The sequence below is a fragment of the Microtus ochrogaster genome, chromosome 7 (genome assembly GCF_000317375.1).
Source record: "Microtus ochrogaster isolate Prairie Vole_2 chromosome 7, MicOch1.0, whole genome shotgun sequence".
In the NCBI taxonomy this organism is placed as follows: Eukaryota; Metazoa; Chordata; class Mammalia; order Rodentia; family Cricetidae; genus Microtus; species Microtus ochrogaster.
Window position 1 is genome coordinate 1,940,458 of NC_022014.1, and position 22,012 is coordinate 1,962,469.

The window sequence follows — 22,012 nt, forward strand, 5'->3', positions numbered from 1 at the left end:
GAAAATTGGTTCATACTTTCTCCTTGCTCTTGCCTGGATGCACCTCATCTGATCCCAACAGGCCTAGGCTATTGCGCTGCACTCCTGACCGTGACCTCTGATGACAAGGGTATTGGATGACAAGCTGACGATCAAGACTGGATATCAAATTTAAAAACCTGCGTTGAGCGGGTGGAGTCAGTCTGTAATCCAAGGCAGGAGGATCAAGTGTAGTTTGAGCTGCTTGAGTTCCTGTTCCAAAAAGCTACCAAACAACAAATCAAAGAAAAACAAAATCTGTGCCTCCGCACTACACAGTTCGCTCCCGTGGAGGAATGTGCGAGCCCTTCAGATACTAGCCTTGTCTGACTTTGGGCAATTCCTCACCTGGCGCGAGGTCAGAGCGCTCCTGTGCCTCTGCTTGGTACCCTGCCCATTGGTGTTCTGTTCTGAGCTACCAGCTTGTGGAGTCACACAGGAGAGACTAGCGGCTTCTCTCGGTTATGGGCATGTTTGGTTTCCTGTTCAGCAGTAGTTTCCCAAAGCCTATCCTCACGCGCCTCTTCCAGCGACATCACGCTTCGCTCGCTACACCCGCGCAAATCATACAGACCTTCCAAACGGGGGAGCTCAGCATCACCCCTAAACAGCGCCTGCTTCGAACCTGCCTTTATAGCAACTCCTGGGGGCGTGGTCAGGCCACAGGACGTACTGACGTCACGCGCGACGGAGGGCGGGCCGGCGCCGGCGTCCCTCACTGGGTCCCTAAGCTCTGGCGCTCAAGGCTTCATCCTCCGCTGCCTGGCTGGTACCTGTCTCCTGCCGTCCGCTCCCCGCCGCCGGGTCCTCACATCGTCCGGGCCGCGCCGCCGACATGGGCCCGCGCCAGCCGCGCTGCGGGGCCAGGAACCGTTAAGGCGCGGTGCGAAGATGGGCGAGGGCAGAGCAGGGCCCGAGCGCCAGCCCCAGCAGCCCGGGCGCCCCGCGCGCGCCCGCCCGCGTCGCCGCGGGGATGCCCGCGCCCGCCGCCGCGCCCTGAGCGCCTTTGTCTGCCTCCCGCGCCACTCGCATCACCCCTAGTTTAGCCGGCGCCGGATCATGGAGCTGAGCCAGCCAACCTCCCTGTCGGATCACGACGAGCCGGCGTCTGGGCCCCAGCGCGGGGTCAAGGGGCCGGTGGGGCCCGACGCTCTTCGCGGCTGGTCAGATGAGCCCGAGGAACACGCCCAGCTTCAACGGTGGCCAGAGGGACCCAACGCGCCAATCTGCTGGCCCGAAGAGGTAGAGGAGCCTGTCGCTCCTAGCCACTGGGTCAAAGCGCCCGACGCCCCTCGCTGTTGGTCCCAGGAGCCCGACGTATCCTGTCACTTGGCCAAGGAGCTGGAAGAACCCGACGCCCCTCGCTGCCTACCCCAGGAGTCAGACGCACAGTGCCACTTGGCCAAGGAGCTGGAACAATCCGATGCCCCTCACTGTTGGCCCCAGGAGTCAGACGCACAGTGCCACTTGGCTAAGGAGCTAGAGGAACCCGACGCCCCTCTCTGCTGGCCCCAGGATCCAGATGCACAATGTCACTTGGCCAAGGAGCTGGAACAATCCGACGCCCCTCGCTGCTGGCCCCAGGAGTCAGACACTCAGTGCCCCTTGGCCAAGGAGCTGGAGGAACCCGACACCCCTCGCTGTTGGTCCCAGGAGCCAGATGCACAGTGCTCCATGGCCAAGGAGCTGGAGGAACCCGACGCCCCTTGCTGTTGGTCCCAGGAGCCAAATGCACAGTGCCACTTGGCCAAGGAGCTGGAGGAACCCGACGCCCCTCGCTGCTGGCCCCAGGAGCCAGATGCACATTGTCACTTGGCCAAGGAGCTGGAACAATCTGACGCCCCTCGTTGCTGGACTCAGGAGTCAGACGCTCAGTGCCCCTTGGCCGAGGAGCTGAAGGAACCCGACGCCCCTTGCTGCTGGCCCCAACAGCCCGACGTACCCAGCCTTTTGGACAAGGAATGGGAGGAATCCAACTCACCGTGCTTCTTGGCAGAGGAACTGGAAGAGCCTGATGCCCTTCACTGCTGGCCCCAGGAGCCCGATGCACCGTCCTTCTTGGCCGAGGAGTTGGAAGAGCCTGACGCCCCTTACTGCTGTTCCCAGGAGGTGAACACAGGGTGCCTCTTGGCCAAGGAGACAGTGGAGCCTGACGCTCCCCACCTGTGGCCCGGGGAACCCGATGTACCGTGCCTCTTGGTCAAGGAACCGGAGGGATCCGATGCACCTCGTTGCTGGCCCGAGGAGCCCGATGCACCCAGCTCACCGTGTTTCTGGGGCAATGAACCAGAGGAGTCGGACGCACCTCGTTGTTGGTCGGAGGAGCCCCAGGTGCTGTGCCTCTGGCCGGAGGAGCAGAACGCAACGCTGTGCTGGCAGGAGGAGCCGGATGCACCCTGCTTCTGGCCGGAGGAGCGAGAGGAACCCAGAGTTCCATGTCTCCAGTTTAAAGAGCCAGAGAAGCCCAAAGTCCCGTGCAGCTGGCCGGGGGAGCTGGAAGACTGCCGCCCTACGCGGGGCCTACCCCTAGAGCCTTTGCCTTCCGAGGGCGAGCTGCTGCAGGCATGTCCCGGGCCACCCTCGGACCCAGGCTCGGCATTGTCGCTGTCCAGCGAGCCCGGGACAGCCCAGGAGGAGGGTGCGCGCCTCAGGACTGTGTTCGACGCCCTGGACAGGGATGGGGATGGCTTCGTCCGCATCGAGGATTTCATCCAGTTCGCCACGGTCTACGGGGCGGAGCAGGTACGGTACTGGTAGGGAGAGGTGTTGCTGATTTCTATTTAGGGTAGTTTCTGGAATTCTTCCCGTTTAGAGGAAGGTATATCCAGGGGTCAGGCGTCCCCTCCTATAGCGTTACTCTTGCTACTTATTTCCTAGCGTCAGGCGTGGGAAACCGTCTTCGGTGCCGCACTTCTGCCACCCATGTTAGGACGAGGCCAGACTTGTAGATGCCTCTTGAGTAGTTTACTGTGTATCCTGTTTGTTGTACTCGGTTTTGTTTGAGAGACAGTGCAATTAGAAGCCAGAAGGACTTAGGAATAAAAAATGGCTGGAGATGTAGATCAGTGGAAAAAGCATCTGCTTCAAGCTCGGGGCCTGGAGCTCAGTCCTTTGAACCACCTAAAGGATTTCTGCCCTGCAGTAAAGCGACAAAATCAACAAGCACAAAAATAAATCTTAGTGCATGCTTGTCACGCCAGCATTTAGAAGGCTAAGGCAGCATTGCTCCAAGCTGAAGACCAGCTTAGTCTACATAGTGAGTTCAAGACCAGTTGGGCTTCAGAGTAAGACCCTGTTTCAACACACACACATGCATGCATGCCTGCACACACCAGAGTACACAAGAGTTAGTTCTGCACTATGATCAAGAAAAGGAGAGAAATGAGCCCGGGAGCTTCATGACAGGTGCCAGAGCTAGCAGAGCTCTCAGGGCCTCCGCTCTACGCGAGTGGAGAGATGTATGAAAAGGTGACTGCGCAGTTCTCCTGCAAGGGTCCCACACATTTACTGCCCACTCTTGGGGAAGCTGGTTCGGAGACCAAGCCCTGGCTGTCCCCTTCAGCACTTGTGTTGGCTGAAGATGACAGCAGGGCTGTTTGCTCTGCTAGTAACCTAGAAGACATCAGCTAGGTTACATGTTCTCCTTCATTTTATGTCTCTGAAAAGACATCAGTTAGGTTATATGTTCCCTTTTATCTTACTTATTGGTTGGAAGTCTCTGAAATTTTCATCTGTTCATCTTCATGTTATTCATTTTTCACACATGCAAACATTTGTTAAGTGGGTGTTCAAGTACATTTGCATGTGGGAGCTTAATGTTTTTTTTTTTGGTTTTTTGAGACAGGGTTTCTCTGTAGTTTTGGAGTCTGTCCTGGAACTAGCTCTTGCAGATCAGACTGGCCTCAAATTCATAGATCTGCCTGCCTCTGCCTCCTGAGTACTGGGATTAAAGGCGAGCTTAATGGTCTTTAAGAAAAAAGCTAAAAATAAGCAGGGTGTGGTGGCATCCAGCATTCAGGAGGCTAAGGCAGGAGGATGTAAAAATTGAGGTCAACCTAGATATGTAGCAAGACTTTCTCCAAAAACCTTGAGGAAGAAAAAAGCAAAATTGATAGATTTCTGTTAGTCATAATGTTAAAACCTCTGTAGAACAGTTGGAAAGCACTGGGCCCTGGTTAACTCAGTGCTCCCTACTGAGCTGACACCTGGGCCAGTCAGCTTCCGGCAGACTTCACCGTTCTTTTCTTCTTGTTCCTGGCCGGGAGAAGTCTTTCCAGTGCTTGGCAGTTGTTTACTGATGTACTGTGTCTTTAAACATACTCTTGCCTCTAGATCCAGCATACCGAGCCAGGCCAGAGCTGCAATTGCTCTGTACCATGCCCCAACTCTGCTATTACGTTTTCATGGTATCATTGCTGTAGTCCTCTGAGGTGGTAATTAGGCAGGTCCTTTCCACCCTTACTTCACAGATTGGAAGCTGGGAAAGGCTGTGTAGCTTCCCCAGGCCTCACTACGACTGGATTGGAGAGTCTCTCTCTTTTTCAGCTCTTAACCCACAGACGACTCTAGATGTTGGGGATATTTCCGCCGCATCTTAGTTTAGTGAATTACACACAGTTCTTGTTGAGAAATGTCTTTGGTCATCACCTCTCCAACTTGAGTACTTTGGGGAAAACTTGGCTACACTTGTTGCCTCTGGCCTTAAGCTTCTTCCTCAGAGGGCCTCACCATGTAATTCTGGCTGGCCTGGAACTCACTCTGTAGATCAGGCTGACCTCAGACTCAGAGAGGCCCACCTGCCTCTGCCTCCAGAGGGAGTCACCATTCCCAGTACCGCACAATCTTGAATACAGACTAGAAGTGGGTCGCAATTCTCTGCTCGGACAGTTCCTCGTGGAATCTGCAGTTTGGGAAGCCCTGATGGCCAAGGATTTGCTGGCATAGAGAGTGGAGGAAATCTCCTAGGCCCTTTTGCTTTTTAGTAGCTCTAGAGGAAGAGCTGTTGGTTGACTTAGCCTCCTGGGGTTGTTTTTCGTTCTGTGTCTTCCTATTTGCAGGAGATAATACAGAATGTCAGTGTATGATGAGGTCGGTAGCCTTCATGGCTCAGACATGCTGAATACATTATAGAGGAGCAAATTCAGGAATATTAACCAGTAGTGCAGAAGTTTAGAGAAATGAAGCATTCCCACAATATATATGTATATATGTATTTTGAATTTTTTTTTCTTTCTTTTTTTTTCTTTCTTTTCGAGACAGGGTTTCTCCGTAGATTTTGGTTCCTGTCCTGGAACTAGCTCTTGTAGACCAGGCTGAAATTTTTAAGATGAAAAAAATCTTGAATATACATAGTAGAGAGAGCTGGTGAGTGATGGCCCTAGAGTTCTCAAGTCCCAGTGGTTTCAGGAGCTAACTCATCTGTGAACACTTAAAAGATTTATTTTATTACTTCTTTATGTGTCTGTGTGAGAATACTCACAGGGGCCTGCCTGCAAAGCTGGACCTACAGGAGGCCGAGCCACTTGGCTTGGGTGCTGGAAAGTGAACAGTCTCTAGAAAAGCAGCAAGCCCTTAATTCCTGAGCCAGCTCTTCAGCCCCTCCACCTTTCAACGCAGATTGCCGAGGCTTTGTGATTGTTATCTGTAAATGATTCTGTATTTATCTAAAAAAATTGAGGTGTTTTTTTGGTGACGCTGGGTCTCACTCTGTAGCCTTGACTGGCCTGGAAACTCGGGTTTACTGAGTTTATCTCTGCCTTCCTGGTGCTGGAATTAAAGGCACGTGCCTCCTTGCCTAACCTAAACTAAGGTTTCTTTGTTTTTCTTTTTTCCATTATTTAGGGTGTGAAAGAACGGGACTGCCCAGACTTGCGTGAAGGTCAGGGGACAGCTTTCTGGAGTTTAGTTCTTACTGAACTACCTCACTACCCTACGTGCTGAGGAGGGTGACCTTGAGCTCCTAATCTGTCTGCCTCCACCTCCCAAGTGCTGGGATTCTGACTGTGAGCCACCAAACTGGGCTTCAGTGTCTTTTATGTAATATGTTTATGAAGGTAGCATTTTCAATTATTAAGCAGGTTGTCTGAATTTTTTATAGAGCACTCCCATTTATAATAGAGATGACTGTCATGTCCCTCTCTGTCACAGTCTGCGTGGATCTTATTACCTCACCTGGTGGCATATCAGGTGTGGTGTAAAACCATCCAGTGTCATTCTCAAGAGTCTGAAGGTGGAAGGAGAGAGAAGGGGGTGTGGTAGAAGGTCTAGTTTCTTCTTGCACTCTCTCTCTCTCTCTTTTATTTTTGAGACAAGGTTTCTCTCTGTAACAGCCCTGAAGGTCCTGGAACTCATCCTATAGATCAGGCTAGCCTCGAATTTACAGAGCTCCACCTGCCTATGCCTCCCAAGTGCTGAGATTAAAGGTGTGTGCCACCACCACCCGGCTAAGACAGGGTTTCTCTGTGTAGCCTTGGCTATCCTGGAACTAGCTCTATAGTCCAGGCTGGCCTTGAACTTGAGAGATCTGAGTGCTGGGGTTAAAGAAGTGCACCACCACCACCCGGCTCTCAGCATTTACTTTTTTTTCCTTCTTGAGACAGGGTTTCTCTGTGTAAAGTCCTAGCTGTTCTAGGACTTGCTCTGTAGACTAGACTGGCCTCCAACTCACAGAAATTTGCATGCCTCTGCCTTCCAAGTGCTGGTATTAAAGGTGTGCGCAACCACTGCCCAGCTTCAACATTTACTTTTTAAGGGCCACTGATCCTTTCCAAAAAACACTACTGGTCGGAGCCATGAGTACTCTGATTTTGGTAGGCATGGTCTGCCCTCCATAGCACTTGTAGAGGATGCAGAAGTGAACTTATTTCTGTATGGTATTCCTGCTTCTTGTTCCTGCACTTTTGCCTGTGGGCACTTGGAAGTTCTTAGGGATATTTGACATTATGATTTATTGCTTCCCTGTTCTTTCTGGTCTCTGTCCTAGCTTTGTGTTGGAATGAAAATGGGCATGTATGATCTGATTTGGTGGCACATACTTTTAATCCTATATTTAGGAGGCAGAGGCAGGTGGATTTCTGTGAGTTTGAGGCCAGCCTGGTCTACATAGCATGTTCTAGGTAAGTAGGGCTACACAGTGAGATCCTGTCCCGAAAGGAAAAAAAGAAAGAAAATGGGCACGTGTGAGCTTGGATGTGTATGGAAGCATTTGTGTGTCGGAGCTGTGTGTGTGAGTGACTGTGTACGAGAGCTTGAGGGAGTGTGTACTTCTGGATCCGTGTTGACTGAATTGCTAAAATCAGATGAAGTTCCTGTTTGTTCTTGGATAACAGATAGCTTTGTTGGCATCTAAAAAAAGAACTGTTTTGTATTCTAAAAGTAACACATGCTTATTATTAAACAAAGCACAGGAAAACAGTGGTGTAAAATATAAGACCATTTGAGCATGGTGGTACAGAACTTTAATCTCAGCACTCAGGAGGCAGAGGCGAGCAGGTCTTGGTGAGTTGAGGCCAAACCGGTCTATATAGTGAGTTACATTCCAGCAAGGGCTACATTACATAAATAAATAAATAAATAAATAAATAGATAAATAAATAAATAAAATAAAAATAAAAATTGTAGAGTGGGGGTGTCACACACTTTTAATCCCAGCACTTGGCAGGCAGAAGCAGGTGGATCTCTGAGTTTGAGGTCACTCTGATCAACAGAGCAAGTTCCAGGACAGCCAGTGTATCTAGGGCTACACAGAGGAAGTGTCTCAAAATATCCAATAAATAAAAATATACAACAAAATAAAAATTATTATTTGGGCCTGGAGAGATTATTCATTGGTTAAACACATATACTACTCCTGTAGAAGACCCAGGTTTAGTTCCCAGTACCTAGGCTCACAACTGCCTGTTAACTCCAGCTCAAGGAGGTGCAATGCCATTGGCCTTTACAGGTATTGGAACACACACATACATACCCACACACAGACACTTAATTAAAAATAATAAATATAAATCTTTAAAATAAGTAATACACAAGCCAGGTGTGGTAGCCTTTTGCTCTAATACCAACCTTACGGAGGCTAAGGCAGGAAAACTGATGTGAGTTCAAGGCCAGCCTTAGAGTGCAACCCTGTTTCAGTACCCACCAAAGGGAAAGAGACCCCAACAAGCAGTATCTCCTACCCTGAGATTATTACATGTTAGCACATTTCCTTTCTAAACTTTTTAAATTAAAATTTACTTTTATTTTTAGAGTTGTGAGACCCATCTCTCTGTAGATTGCTGGCTTTGAGCTCATGATCCTTGTGAGTGCTAGAAGAGGTATGTGTTTGTTGTAGGAAGGCCACTTGATCATTTCCTGACTACCCAGACTCCCAAAATAACCACACAGAAACTGTATTAATTAAGTCACTACTTGGCCTATTAGCTCTAACTTCTTATTGGCTAGCTTTTACATCTTAATTTAACCCATTTCCATTAATCTGTGTATCGTCATGTGATTGTGGCTTACTGGCAAGGTTTGGCATCTGTCTCTGGTGGCAGTGGCTCCATGGCTTCTCTCTGACTCCATCTTCTTTCTCCCAGCATTCAGTTTAGTTTTCCCCACCTAGCTAAGTTCTACCTTGCTATAGGTCCAAAGCAATTTCTTTATTAATCAGTGGTAATCACAGCATACAGAGGGAAATCCCACATTACCTCACCTTTTCTGTTTAAATAAAAAGGAAGGTAAAATTACATATAACAAAACAGTTATCAAACAAGAATTACAGTTACAATATTTATATCTACTTTATCTTTTATCATAACTAAGGAAAACTAATAATAACTATTTATTCTTCAACTCCATCAAAGACTCCAGAAGGGAGCTGGAGAAATGGCTTAGCAGTTCAGAGCACTGCCTGCTGTTCCAGAGGTCCTGAGTTCAGTTCTCAACAACCACATGGTGGCTCACAGTCATCTGTAGTAAGATCTGGTGCCCTCTCCTGGCCTACAGAATGCTGTATACCATAATGAATAAATAAATCTTAAAAAAAAAAGACTCCAGAATGATATAATATTACCTAAGTAAACAGGAAGTGCGCTGTAAACAACTTCCAAAACTCTAGAAATGACAAGAGACATCTCACTGTCTGGATAGTCACCCAAAGTTCTTATGTAACATAGCGGGCATCCAGTCTTTAGCCTACAGGCCCATATCAGTACCCTACAGTATCCAGCAGACTTTTCAATTTCAAAGACAGTTCCACCTATATTGGTAGTTTGTCAATCACTTTTTTCTGTGTCCTGCAGAATGTCTGGCAGGCTCTTTTGTGTAGCAGGAACCCTGAAGGATCATCTCACCTTTAGTCAAGTTCAGCAGTCATTTCTCTGTGGCTCCTGCATGTCTAGTTCATACAGCACAGCATCAAGCAGTCCAGGCAAAGCCAGTTTCTTGCCCAAATGGCTAACCAATGCCATAAGGAGCCTCTTTGATGCCCATCATCCTCTTGAAGTAGATTGATGCTGCCAGGAGCAGATGTGTCTCACTGTCATGAAATGTCCTAACTTCTTAAAACATTTTATTTATTTTTTTATTTTTTGGTTTTTCGAGACAGGGTTTCTCTGTGGCTTTGGAGCCTGTCCTGGAACTCGCTCTGTAGACCAGGCTGGTCTCGAACTCACAGAGATCCGCCTGCCTCTGCCTCCCGAGTGCTGGGATTAAAGGCGTGCTCCACCATCGCCCGGCAAAATTTGTTTCTTTTAAGATTTATTTATTTATTATGTATACAGTGCTCTGTCTGGGCATATGTCTGCACACCAGAAGAGGGCACCAGATCTCATTATAGATGGATGTGAGCCACCCTGTGGATGCTGGGAATTGAACTCAGGACCTCTGGAAGAGCATCCAAAGCTCTTAACCTCTGAGCCATTTCTCCAATCCCTTTCTTAAAACATTTTAAATGCCACATTCTGAAGGTCTCTGAAAGATTGAAGAATACCTATCTAATTGAAATACATCTTTATATATCTAAAAAACCTAACTAACATGACTACAAACTTGACTATTATGGATGACTATCTTTTAACCTGTATTTCTTAATTATGCATTATATTTTAAAATAAGCTGCACAAATACAATACCTTAATTAAGAGCAGAAATATTTATACAGTATAAAAAAATTGACCAAGATCTGTATCGATGCAAATCTTTATAGCATGTGTTACCATGTCAAATTTTCCCATTTTTTTTTCAAAACTGAAGTTTACTGAGGTCTAGGGAGTGTGTTTGTTTAAATTTTGTTTATTATTTTATGTGTATGAATATTTTGAACTTCTGAGCCCCCTGCCTCTTCCTCCCAATATGTATTATAAAATATAATACATATAACATACATATGTTAGTATCTATGTATATTTGCATATATATGCTATAATAATCGCAGGCATGCCTTGCCATCTCATCTTTTTTTGCTTATATTTTGCTGAGATATACACCTCCTGACTTATTCTCCTACACAGAGGCCTGTGACACCTCTCCAGGCTTGTAAAGACAGACGTGAAATCCTTCACCTCTATAAGTCATTGGCCTAATAAATGGAACATTGTTCATATGAGAACTTTGTAACTCTTGTTTAGGTTACATTAAGCAGTCTGCCGGTAAGCTGATTACTCATACTTTTTAAAGTTAAATGGTAATTTTAATTTTACTAACTCAGCACCAATAAAAGTGAGCAAAAGTCCACTTGATTAGTAAGATTAAAATTTTCTCTGAAAGAAAACCAGATAACAAGATCATCTTTCTTGCCGGCAGTGGTGACAGAAGGCAAAGATAGAAGCAGGTAGATCTCTGTGAGTTCGAGACCAGCCTGGTGTACAAAGTGATTTCCAAGACAACCAGAGCTACACAGAGAAGCCCTGTCTTGAAACACCAGAAGGAAAATCACCTTTTTCACTTAAAGTTTAGGTTTTGGAAGAGAGAACAGAGAATAGCTGGCCTTCTGCTTCCCCTCTGCACAAGCTCTCACCGTGCAGCCCGGTCTGCCTGGAGTCACCACCTCCTACTTCAGCCTCCCAAGGCTTGGGTCATAGTGGTTTCTCAGTGGATTCTTGATGCTCGTGGGCCCTGTTGAGTCTGATCCTGATTATGCTAGTGGAGGAACTTGGGGTTTTTATTTTTTTTTATTTTATTATTATTTTTTTTTTTCCGAGACAGGGTTTCTCTGTGGCATCGGAGCCTGTCCTGGCACTAGCTCTGTAGACCAGGCTGGTCTCGAACTCACAGAGATCCGCCTGCCTCTGCCTCCCGACTGCTGGGATTAAAGGCGTGCGCCACCATCGCCCGGCGAACTTGGGGTTTTTAGTTAGTTGTCTCTGCAGCTGTAATGGAACTCAGGATCTCACATGTGAAAAACAAGTGTTCTTACTATAGAGCTCCATCCTCTCCCAGGATTCCCAAGCTGTCCCCAACCTGTTGTCACTGTGACACTATGTTCTCATCTACAGACTTCACTCCAGAACCATGCAATTGAGTTAACAGACAAACAACTCTCCCCACCCACAAATAAAAACAGAATACCTCAGAATGTTTAGAATAAGTTTACAATTCTGTTGGCTGCATTCAGAACACACAACTCATGAGTCACACACAACTCATGGGTCAGACTGTCTTCAGAAGGTAGTAAGGTGCCTTTGCTCAGTGTATTTACCTTTTGTTTTTTGAAAAATTGTTTTAAATATTTATATTGTTTTCAATTATGTGTGTGTGTGTGTGTGTGTGTGTGTGTGTAAGTCTGTGTGTAGTTATATGCATGTAAGTGCTTGTGCTCAAGGCCAGAGGCATAGGGTTCCCCTGGAGTGATAGTTGCAGTTATTATGAGCCGCCTGACATTGGTGCTAGGAATCAAACTCTGGTCCAGCCTCAAGACAGGGTTTCTCTGTGTAACCCTGGCTGTTCTAGAACTGGCTTTGTAAACCAGACTGTCCTCAAACTCACAGATACACTTGCCTCTGCCTCCCAAGTCCTGGGATTAAAGCCTGTGCCACGCCCACCTAGCTACCCCCCTCCCACCCCGTTAATATTCTGAATGACTGAGCCATCTCTCAACCTCCCCTTTTAAGATTTACTTTATTTCAAGTTAGAGGGGTCAAATTCCCTTGGGAGCTGGAGTTATAGATGGTTACAAGCAACCTGACACTGGTGGGAACTGAACTCAGATCCTTCGCAAGAGCAGCAGTACAGTCTGAGGTAGTTGCTTATTTTTGAGGCAGGGTCTCATCTAGCCCAGTTGATCTCAGCCTTGTTACATAGTTGAGAATGTGAACGTGAACTTCTGATCCACCTACCTCTGCTGCTGAGTGCTGGCATTTCAGGCACATATGACCATGTCCATGTCTGTTTACATGGTGTTGAGGCTCCATGCCAGGCAAATGCTCTGCCCACTGAGCCACAGACCCAGTCCTGGGAAGTGATTTCTAGTATCTGCTGGTAGAGAAGAGAATGTAGTTTGGTCTGCAAGCATAAGGACTGTCCTATAGAATTCTTCGTCTGGGAGGTAACCAGAGCAGCCAAATTCTAGAGACCCAGTGGGATAGCTTGCTAGGGGTTCCTGGAGGGGTTTGAGGTTGGAATGTGGTTTATGGGGGTAGAGTTCAACTGGGGAAGATATATGTGAACGGTGCTTACATAGAGTGCATCAGTTCTTAGTACTGCAAAAGCAAACACACAAACCAACCTCCCCCATATGTTAGCATGAATGGCCTTATAGCTTTTTTCCCTCTTTCTTTCTTTCTTTCTTTCTTTCTTTCTTTCTTTCTTTCTTTCTTTCTTCCTTCCTTCCTTCCTCCCTCCATCCCTCTTTCTTTCTTTCTTTCTTTCTTTCTTTCTTTCTTTCTTTCTTTCTTTCTTTCTTTCTTTCTTTCTTTCTTTCTTTCTTTCAGCCCAAGCTGGCCTCAGATGTACTCTGTAGCTAAGAATAACTTGGACTTTTGATTCATGCTTCTACCATCCATGTCTGGTTTATGTGGTGCTGGGGAGCAAACCCAGGATTGTGTGTGTTAGGCAAGATCTCTACCAACTGAGCTACATCCCTATCCCTGTAAATGGCACTTTTATAAAAAAAAAAAAAATTAGTGTAAAGACTGCTGTTGGATGTTTTATTTAAAGGTTGGGCAGGAGCTGGGTGTGGTGGCACACACCTTTAATCCCAGCACTTGGGAAGCAGATCTCTAAGTGAGGCTTGGGGGGAAGGTGGGAGGGGGAACTGTCGCAGGGTAAGAAAAAACTTTAAAAAATTAAAAAAGAGAGAGAGGCTCCAGACAACTAGGGTGCTCCCAAGGAGGACCCAGGATCTGGACTCAGGGTCTCAGCAAACTCATTCTGAGATCAAGACTGATGCGATGGTACAGGACCAGGAACTCAAGGTGGATCTAAGTCCCTAAGCAGAGTCCAGGAGGAACTACTGAGGCTGCAGTCTTTGGGAATGTACCATCTGTCTGAGAACAAGCTTCTTGGGTGGCTCCTGCCTGAGGCTGGCTGCTGCACCTGCTTCCCCAGTGTGGCTGACTGCAGAACTGGGCCACCTGGCCTGGCCTCTCTGCATGAGCTGCTCTGTATGGAGCTGTGATACCAGCAGGTGTCTATGAGGTAGTGTCCTTTTACGTGTAATGCGCAAAAACCATTCTTCTATCTATAAAGTGGATGAAATTTTTGTTGTTGTTTTGTTTTTGAGACAGGGTTTCTCAATGTAGTCTTGACTGTGCTGGAACTCATTCTATAGACCAGGCTGACCTCAAACTCACAGGGATCTGCCTGTCTCTTCCTCCGAAGTGCTGGGATCAAAGGTGTGCATCATCACCACCTGGCTTGTGGATACTAAATTTAAGGCCACAAACTTGTAAGTCTCTCTGACCTTGGGAATAGACAGGCCTGGGTTATCAGCTCTTTCCTTTGCTTAATGTTTTTGTCTGCTGGGCATTAGGCAGTGTCCTGTAGTGAGTAGGACGGCCCAGGTCCCCTTCTCTAGGCAGTAGGCAGCCCATGTGTAAGTCTGGAAGGTGGAGGTAATCTGGAGGTTGTATAACTGGGAGCCTGACCTACTTAGGAAAGCTCCCTTCTGCAGGAAGCAAGTGCCTTGCTTTTTATTTCTGAGGTGAGAGAAAGGGTCTCCTGTAGTTCTTCCTACATCTGCGCTTCCATGTAGCTGAGTCGGTGGTGAACTCCTGACCACTCCTGACCTCTTGTCTCACCTCCACAGCACTTGGAATCTCAGCATGCACAACCACACCCTTGAGGCTACTTCTGAGCTTACATTCCCGCAGCTAAGCAGTATTAGCAAGGCAGTATTGGTATTAGTATTAGTAAGTGAGGGGAAGGAACCTTCCATGGTGGCGAGCCTAGAGCTGTGTGTGTCTCTGTAGAAGTGCAGGGCAGTAGGCTGAGAGAGCTGTTGCCATGCTGAGGCTGTGGGGCCATTCTGAGAGCGACTGGAGGAGCCACCTTAGGGTGTAAGTAGAGGGCAGCTAATGGGATTTGGGGTTTCACCAGGTGGCTCAGTTTAGAAAGGTAAGACATGGACAGGCAGATGGTCAGGAGGTCAGTTCCTGGTGCTACAGCTGGAGAGCCCGAGTGACAGGGAGGAGTGGGGCCAGGAGGGACCTACAGGTGGGACTCTTTCGGAAGAGCTGGGCATAGGCTGTGGGATGAAGACATCCTGCAGTATCCAGGCCCTTCTTGTCCTGCAACTAAAGAAGAGCCAACAGATCAGATGGATGGACAGTTATAGGGAGCATCCTCAGTAGCATGGGTCAGGAAGTCCTGCTGAAATCCAAAGAATAATGAACGTACATTGACTCCTCACACAGTGACACTAGTTTGGGTGGCACTTCTCTCTGCCTCCTGTGCTACTCACTGTCTCCTATTGCCCAAACCTCTGATGGCCACAGTTGGTCTTGGCCTGTGGCAGTGGTGCTGGTGGTGGCAGAAGTGTTGCTTAGGAACTCCTTACGAAAGCCTTTCTGCAGCTCTGGGCCCAGTGGTCCTGTAGAAAACCCTGCCTGCTACAGAGATCAGGCCCTAACTCACTTTTGTAGACCAAGCTGCCCCTGAACTACAGAGATCCACCTGCCTCTGCTTCCAGAGTGCTGAGACTAAAGGTGTTGCCCCACCATGCCAGGCATAATTTTTATTAAGTGGAAAGGCTAACAAGGCATATGCTAGGTACATGGTGGCACAGGCCTGTACCCAGCACTTAGGAGTGTGATGTAGGATTAGAAACTCAAGGTTATCCTTGACTACTATATAGAGAATCTAAGATCAGCTTGGGCTGACCTAGGGGGCCTTATTTACCTGCCTCTATATGTGAGCAGAGAGCTGCCTTATTTCCTTCACACAGGTGTGCAGCAAAGCATCTCCTGGTTTTATTTTCTGGTGAATTGCCAGTTATTTTACTAGGTAAACTGGTAGACATTTTCACAAGTTGGAAGGCTCTTAAAGCCTTTGTGGAATACCAAGTCTGTATTCCTCTTTATTTTTATTTTTTGTTTATTTAAAGACAGGGTCTCACTGTGTAACCCTGACTGTTCTGGAACTCACTACGTAGATAAGGCTGGCATTGAACATAGAGATTCACCTGCTGGGAGTAAAGGTTTGTCCCACCATACCTGGCATTCCTCTTGTGAAAGGTCTGATGTGAGTGACTTAAAAGCTTGAGATTCCTTGCTCAGGATGCTTTCCACCAAATTGGAAACAGAAGAAGCCAGTCTGCAGACTCGAGCACACCTGGGACCTTCAGAGCTTTTGCTTTCTTCTTTCCTCCTACGGCAGTAAAATCACCATGGGTATTCTTTTAGATTTGGTCAGTTCCCAGATTTCCAAAGAGAATTTCACTTGACCGAAAGAGGTATCTTTGCTTTGCTGTCAGATTCTTGCTGTTGGCTCTGGTAAGGTCAAGGGTGTATCTCATAAGGGATATTGCAGATAGAGTCTTTTGTCCTTCATGGGAATGAAACTCACTATTCCTAGCCTTTTCTCTCCAAGGGTCCCATATATTTCAGGCTGGCCTCCAACTTCCTGTGTAGTGGAAATAACCCTGAAAGTCGCAACTTCCTGCCTCCGTGCCCCAGGCTCTAGGATTATAGGTGTTGGCAACCACACCCTGTTTATATAACTCTGGGGATGCAAACCCAGGGTCTCATGCATGCTAAGTGAGCACGGTGACAGCTGAGCCCCAGCCTCCGCCCAGGAGAATTACCCTGGTGATGCTGTGCTATAGTCTTGAGTTTGGACCAGAGGCACAGCACACTGCAAGTATGGAGGGGCATTCCTAGTGCCAGCTCGTGTTCAGCTCTGTGGGCCTTCATTGTGCTCTCCTCCTCTTCTCTCCAGAACCAAGGAACATCCGCCTGGGCTCAGTTTTTCTGGACTAAACTCGTGATTCAGTAACTTGTTAGCCTTGTCAACTAGTAATTACTCTCACCGAAGCCAGCAAGTGCTGAGCATGCGCAGCTGAGCATGGGCACTGAGATTTCACTGAGAACAGAAATGCCACCCTCAACACTACCTCTGGTAGACTCCTGACAAATTTTACAGGGCCATGTATAGGCAGTTGGTGAAAATAAATACTCGAAATACTCCATAATAGCAATAAAATGACCCCTGTACCTACTACTACAGACTCATGTCACAGGTATAAATCCCGCCATGCACTGGGTCTAGACCACAGTTGGTGCTGGTCCTCTGAGCTGCAGACCTGAGTACCTGGCTGCTCCCACACCTGGGGACGATCCATGCTGCCTCTTCAACTGTGAATTCTGTTTGAAGCTTGTCTAATGTATGTAGTTACTCTTCCTACTGGTAGGTCTTGGGAATGAGGATGGTAGTAGGAATTTCAGATTTAACCCAGACCTTCAGTTTCTTTATCCAGTGAGGTCTGCCCCGAGCTGGGTTCCTGAGATCACCTACAGGACACATCGAACAACACTCGGCTTTGCCTTTACAGTTCTTATTCAGTGGTACAGCCTGGCTAGGCCCAGTCCATAGTGCTGCTTCTTGACTGGCTGAGGATTCTGTAGGACTTGAGGCCTTGTCTCTGCCCTAGACAATTTTGAGGGCAAACAAGGGGATACCTTTAGACCTTTTTTCTCTGAAGAAAAACTTCATTCTTAAAGATTTGGGAGCGCTTGAAGTTAGTTGTTTTTGCCGCACTAGAGATGGAGCACAGGCCCTTGTGTGTGCTAGGCAGGTGCTCTTCCACTGAGCTACATACCAAGTCAGCGGATGCTTGAACTTGGAACAGGTGTTGAGTTCCTCTCTTTAGTGGATCTTAGCACAGGTTGTGATATGGAACCTGTCCCTGGTTTGTCAGAGGACAGCTTTGGGACCAGGACACTTTGTGAGAGGGATTGAGTTTCATCTTAAAATAATTTTATGCCGGGCGGTGGTGGCACACGCCTTTAATCCCAGCACTTGGGAGGCAGAGGCAGGCGGATCTCTGTGAGTTCGAGACCAGCCTGGTCTACAAGAGCTAGTTCCAGGACAGGCTCCAAAACCACAGAGAAACCCTGTCTCGAAAAACCAAAAAATAACAAAAATAAAATAATAATAATTTTATTATTATCGTTATTTTGTTTTGTTTTTTGGGACAGGACTGTATAGTCTTGGCTGTTCTGGAACTTCTTTTGTAGATCAATCTGGCCTTGATCTCCCAGAGATCCACCTGTCTCTGCCTCTCAAAGTGCTTAGATTAAAAGCACACACCACCGTGCCTGGCTCTTATTATTTATTATATATCATTATTTTAATATGCATAGATGTTTTGCCTGCATTTATGTATGTCTTATGTATGTATCATTTATATCTGTCTCTGCACCATATGTGTCCAGAAGAGGGAGGCATACCTGGAACTGAAGTTAGAAATGGTTGTGGGCAGCCTGGGCCCAGCCTTAGTACATGGGGAGGTGCTTAGTCTTACTGTAACTTGATACGCCATGTTTTGTTGATACTTATGGGAGACCTGCCCTTTCCTAAACAGAGGAGGACTGGATCTGGGGGTGGGAACAGAGGAGAGTTGGGAGGGGGGCTGGGAGGGGAAACTTCAGCCAGCATGTAAAGAAAATAAATAAAAATTATGTATATGTTAGGTTTGTGGCGATGTGTGGGCTGTGGCGTGTGTGTAGGGCAGAGGACAGCTCTGTGGAGTCAGTTTTTCCCTTCCTCCTTCATGTCGTGTTGGGCACTGGACTCTGGTCATCAGGCTATATGACAAGTGCCTCACTCCCTGAGCCATCTCACTAGCCTGGTGTTGAACTGTATCCTACATGTGAAGGACTCTGTCATATTGTCCAGAGGTGGCCTGGTCTGCAGGGATAAAGAGTCATGTGTCTAGGTGGCTGGGTATGGAACCTTTGTTGCTGAACCAGAATTGTGTCCCTTGGCTTCAGTCAGTTCCCTGGGGACACAGTCCTGTCCTGCAGATGGAGTTGCTGGGCAGGGTTCTGCCCCTGTGTAGTGTAGGCTCAGTTAATTCAAAGTGTTCTCAATAAGAACTTTTGGGAGCTAGTGAGAAGGCTCAGTAAGTAGATAAAGGCAACCCTTTATGTCAGTAAGAAGAGTTCAGTCCCTGGGACTCACGTGGTGGGTGGAGATAACTGACTCCAGCGAGTTGTCCTCTGGTCTCCACACTCTCTCTGCAGCAAGCCTGCAATCCCTCACGTGCATAAATAATGTGATTTTAAAATGTTAAGAAGATTTGAGTGGCTGCACAAGCTTTGACTCAGAGAAAGTATTTTCTCCCCTCTTTGGAGCCTTTCCTAACTCTCAAAGGGAATGGTTATCTAAAGAAGCTGATGGGCTCTGCCCTCATGGGCAGTCTGCTTCTTGCTTCCCTTCCCCAGGGCCTCAGGATACCTCTGTGGGTTTCTGCAGGCTAAGATAGTCAGGGAGCCATGAGAACTTCTTTTCTGTGTCACTGGGCTTGTCAATAGACAGCCTGACAGTCTCTGCCTTTATTTTATCTTTTACTTTGAGTCACCTGATCGCTTCCTCAGGTTAGGCAGGTTAATCATTTAAGGAGTGTCTGTCCAACTTGTCTATCTTCCTTAAGCTTGAAGGCACAGCGAGCAAGTCATCCTTCTAAACCTGCAGTCACCTTGGATTTCACCAAGAACAGAGTCTTGGGTCCCCTCTCCCCCAACAAGGGCTGTTGTCCTTGAGGAACAATTGTATGAACCCTTGAGCAGTAATCAGTGTCCCTCTTGAGACTAACAGTTTGTCAGGATTTGACCACCCTGGAGAAGCCAGGCGGTGGTGGCGCACGCCTTTAATCCCAGCACTTGGGAGGCAGAGGCAGGCGGACCTCTGTGAGTTCGAGACCAGCCTAGTCTACAGAGCTAGTTCCAGGACAGGCTCCAAAGCCACAGAGAAACCCTGTCTCAAAAAACAAAAACAAAAAAACAAATAGACCACCCTGGAGGATCTGAGCTAAAACCATGATGGGGCCAAGATAGATGGAGATTTGACTAACTGCTTAGTTATTTGTACCTTCTGGTTTCTGTTTAAACCTAAATTTTATGTTAGTGCATGGTGCCTTTTCTTCCTTTTAACAGGAAATATTATTATTATTACTTGTGTTTTGCCTGCATGTCTGTGTATTAAGTGTGTGCCTGGTGTCTGTGGAGGCCAGAATAGGGTGCTGGATATCCTGGAGTTACAGATGCTTGTGAACTGCTCTGTGAGTGCTGTGGGTCCTGGGAACTGATTCCAGATCCTCTGGAAGAGCAGCAGGTACTTTGAACAGCTGAGCCATCTCTCCAGCCCCTAAAAGATATAGCTACATATCTCTATTTCTATCTCTGTATCTATTCATCCCTGTCTGTCTGTCTGTCTGTCTCCATGTGTGTGTGCATGTATTTGTCTGTCTGTGTGTCTGTGTTATGCTGTGTGCATGAAGGTATCACTAAAGGCTAGAGGGACATGGGTCCCCTGGAGCTGGAGCGAAAGGCAGAGGTAGTGTGGTAAGGTAGCTCAGTGGGTAAAGACACTTGGTGCTAAGCCTGAAAAACTGAATTTGATTTCCAGGGACCAGATGTTAGAAGGACATAACCAATTCCTTAAACTCTCTGACTTCACATGGTGCTGTGGCACACACAAGATATAACTTTAAAAGAGAAGACTTAAGGGAGGTGCTGGATGAGGCCTTTAGCTGCGTTTCAGGTTCCATTGGTAAGAGAAACCCCATTTGCTATTTTAGGGCAAGCACTGACTGCTTCATAGCTTGGTTCTGTTGAAGGACAGGGACAGCTGGGGACCTTTCAGCACCTGGATATAGATGGGTTCTCCAATGTGATTTGCCTCTTTCCGGGCCCTTGGAGTGACCTTTTTTCATGTAAGACAGTGTTTTATCCTTACAGAGCCTGATCAGTTCATCCTCACAGGCACTTGGCGTGGTGTGTCACTGCCTGGTGATCCAGGGAGCTATTTTTATATGAGAAAAGCTGAGCTGCAAATGAGCACATTCCATGTTGGAAACCTCCCAGTATTTAACCTACCTGTCTCACTTTCAAGTTAAATTCAGGAATAAATACACATTGCTTTTAAGTTGCCATGAAAACAGACATCAGATTTGCTCAGATGATGTCATTTTCTCTAGTAGCACCTCGTAACCAGTGTGGTTAGTTGTCTTTGCTTTGTGTTTACAGGGCCTACCATGTTTTTTTTTTTTTAATGACAATTCATTTTATTTATTGCGCACAGTGGTACATGTGCACCTGTGTGTGTAGAAGTCAGAGGATAATTTCCAGGAGTTTCCGCCTTCCACTGCATGGAGCTCGGGGACTGAATTATGCTTGTCTTGTTTGGAGTTAAGACAAGACCTTTACCTGCTGAGCCACCAAGCTGATGCCTAGTCAAGATTTTTGTTTGTTTGGTCTGGTTTGGTTTTGGTTTTTCTGAGACAAGGTTTCTCTGTATAGCCCTGGCTGTCCTGGAACTTGCTCTGTAGACCAGGCTGGCTTCAAATTCAGAAATCCACCTGCCTCTCCCTCCTGAGTGCTGGGATTAAAGGCCTGGGCCACCACCACCCGGCTCCGCCTAGTCAAGTTTTTTAAAAGTAAGTGTTTCTAGTTATCTGGAGAAATCTCTTCAAAGACTCATGGTTTTCTTCGGCCTTGTTTGTTCGCTTGAGACTGTCTCTCTCTTTCTTTGTTTTTTGAAAGAGGGTTTCTTTGTGTAGCTTCAGCTGTTCTGGAAATCCCTTTGTAAACCAGGCTGGCCTTGAACTCGGAGCCGGTTTGCTACCACTGCACATCCCCAGTCTATAGCCTTGGAACTTGAGGGGATCTTTGTGTGCTGGCTAGTTTTTTTTTAAGACTTTATTTATTTATTATAGATACAGTGTTCTGTCTACATGTATGCCTGCAGGCTGGAAGTGGGCACCAGGTCTCATTATAGATGCTTGTGAGTCACCATGTGGGTTCTGGAAATTGAACTCAGGACCTCTGGAAGAGCAGCCAGTGCTCTTAACCATCTTAAGACATCTGAAGACATCTCTCCAGCCAGTGCGCTGGCTCGTTTTATGTCAGCTTGACACAAGCTGGAGTCATTTGTGAAGAGTGACTCTCAGCTGAGAAATGCTTCCATAAGATTAGTCCATAGGCTAATATGTCTGTAACTTATTGTCCCGGGTGCTATAGGAAAGCAGACGAGCAAGCTATAGAGAGTAAGCAGTACCCTCCAGGCCCTCTTCTTCAGCTCCTGCCCTGACTTCCCTGGGTGATGGGCTAAGCTCTAAGATGAAATCCATCCTTTTAAACCAAGTTGATTTTGGTCATGGCGTGTCATCACAGCAGTAGAAACCTAACCAAAACACTAGCTTTGCATCCTTAGTACCAGGACAACAAGCACTTCACAACAAACACTTCACCCTGCTCAGCCAAGAAACAAATGCTTTTTGAAGAATACTAAGCATGTATGTAAACACAGTCCCAGCATGAAGGAAGGCTGACAAGGAGGATGCTGAGTTCCAGGGTGG

The 22,012-nt window shown here is 47.1% G+C and overlaps 1 protein-coding gene across 3 annotated transcripts in view; it reads left to right on the plus strand.

The window, feature by feature from the left end:
- The first annotated feature begins 751 nt into the window (after positions 1-751).
- The window catches only part of Rab11fip3 (RAB11 family interacting protein 3), a 78,850-nt gene continuing 57,589 nt past the window's right edge, over positions 752-22,012 (plus strand). For all 3 annotated transcript variants that reach the window (XM_005349056.3, XM_005349058.2, XM_026780247.1), the window contains exon 1: positions 752-2,760. In XM_005349056.3, coding sequence (XP_005349113.1) covers positions 1,078-2,760 — 1,683 coding nt within the window. In that variant the 5' untranslated portion in view covers positions 752-1,077. The remainder of the gene's footprint in view (positions 2,761-22,012) is intronic.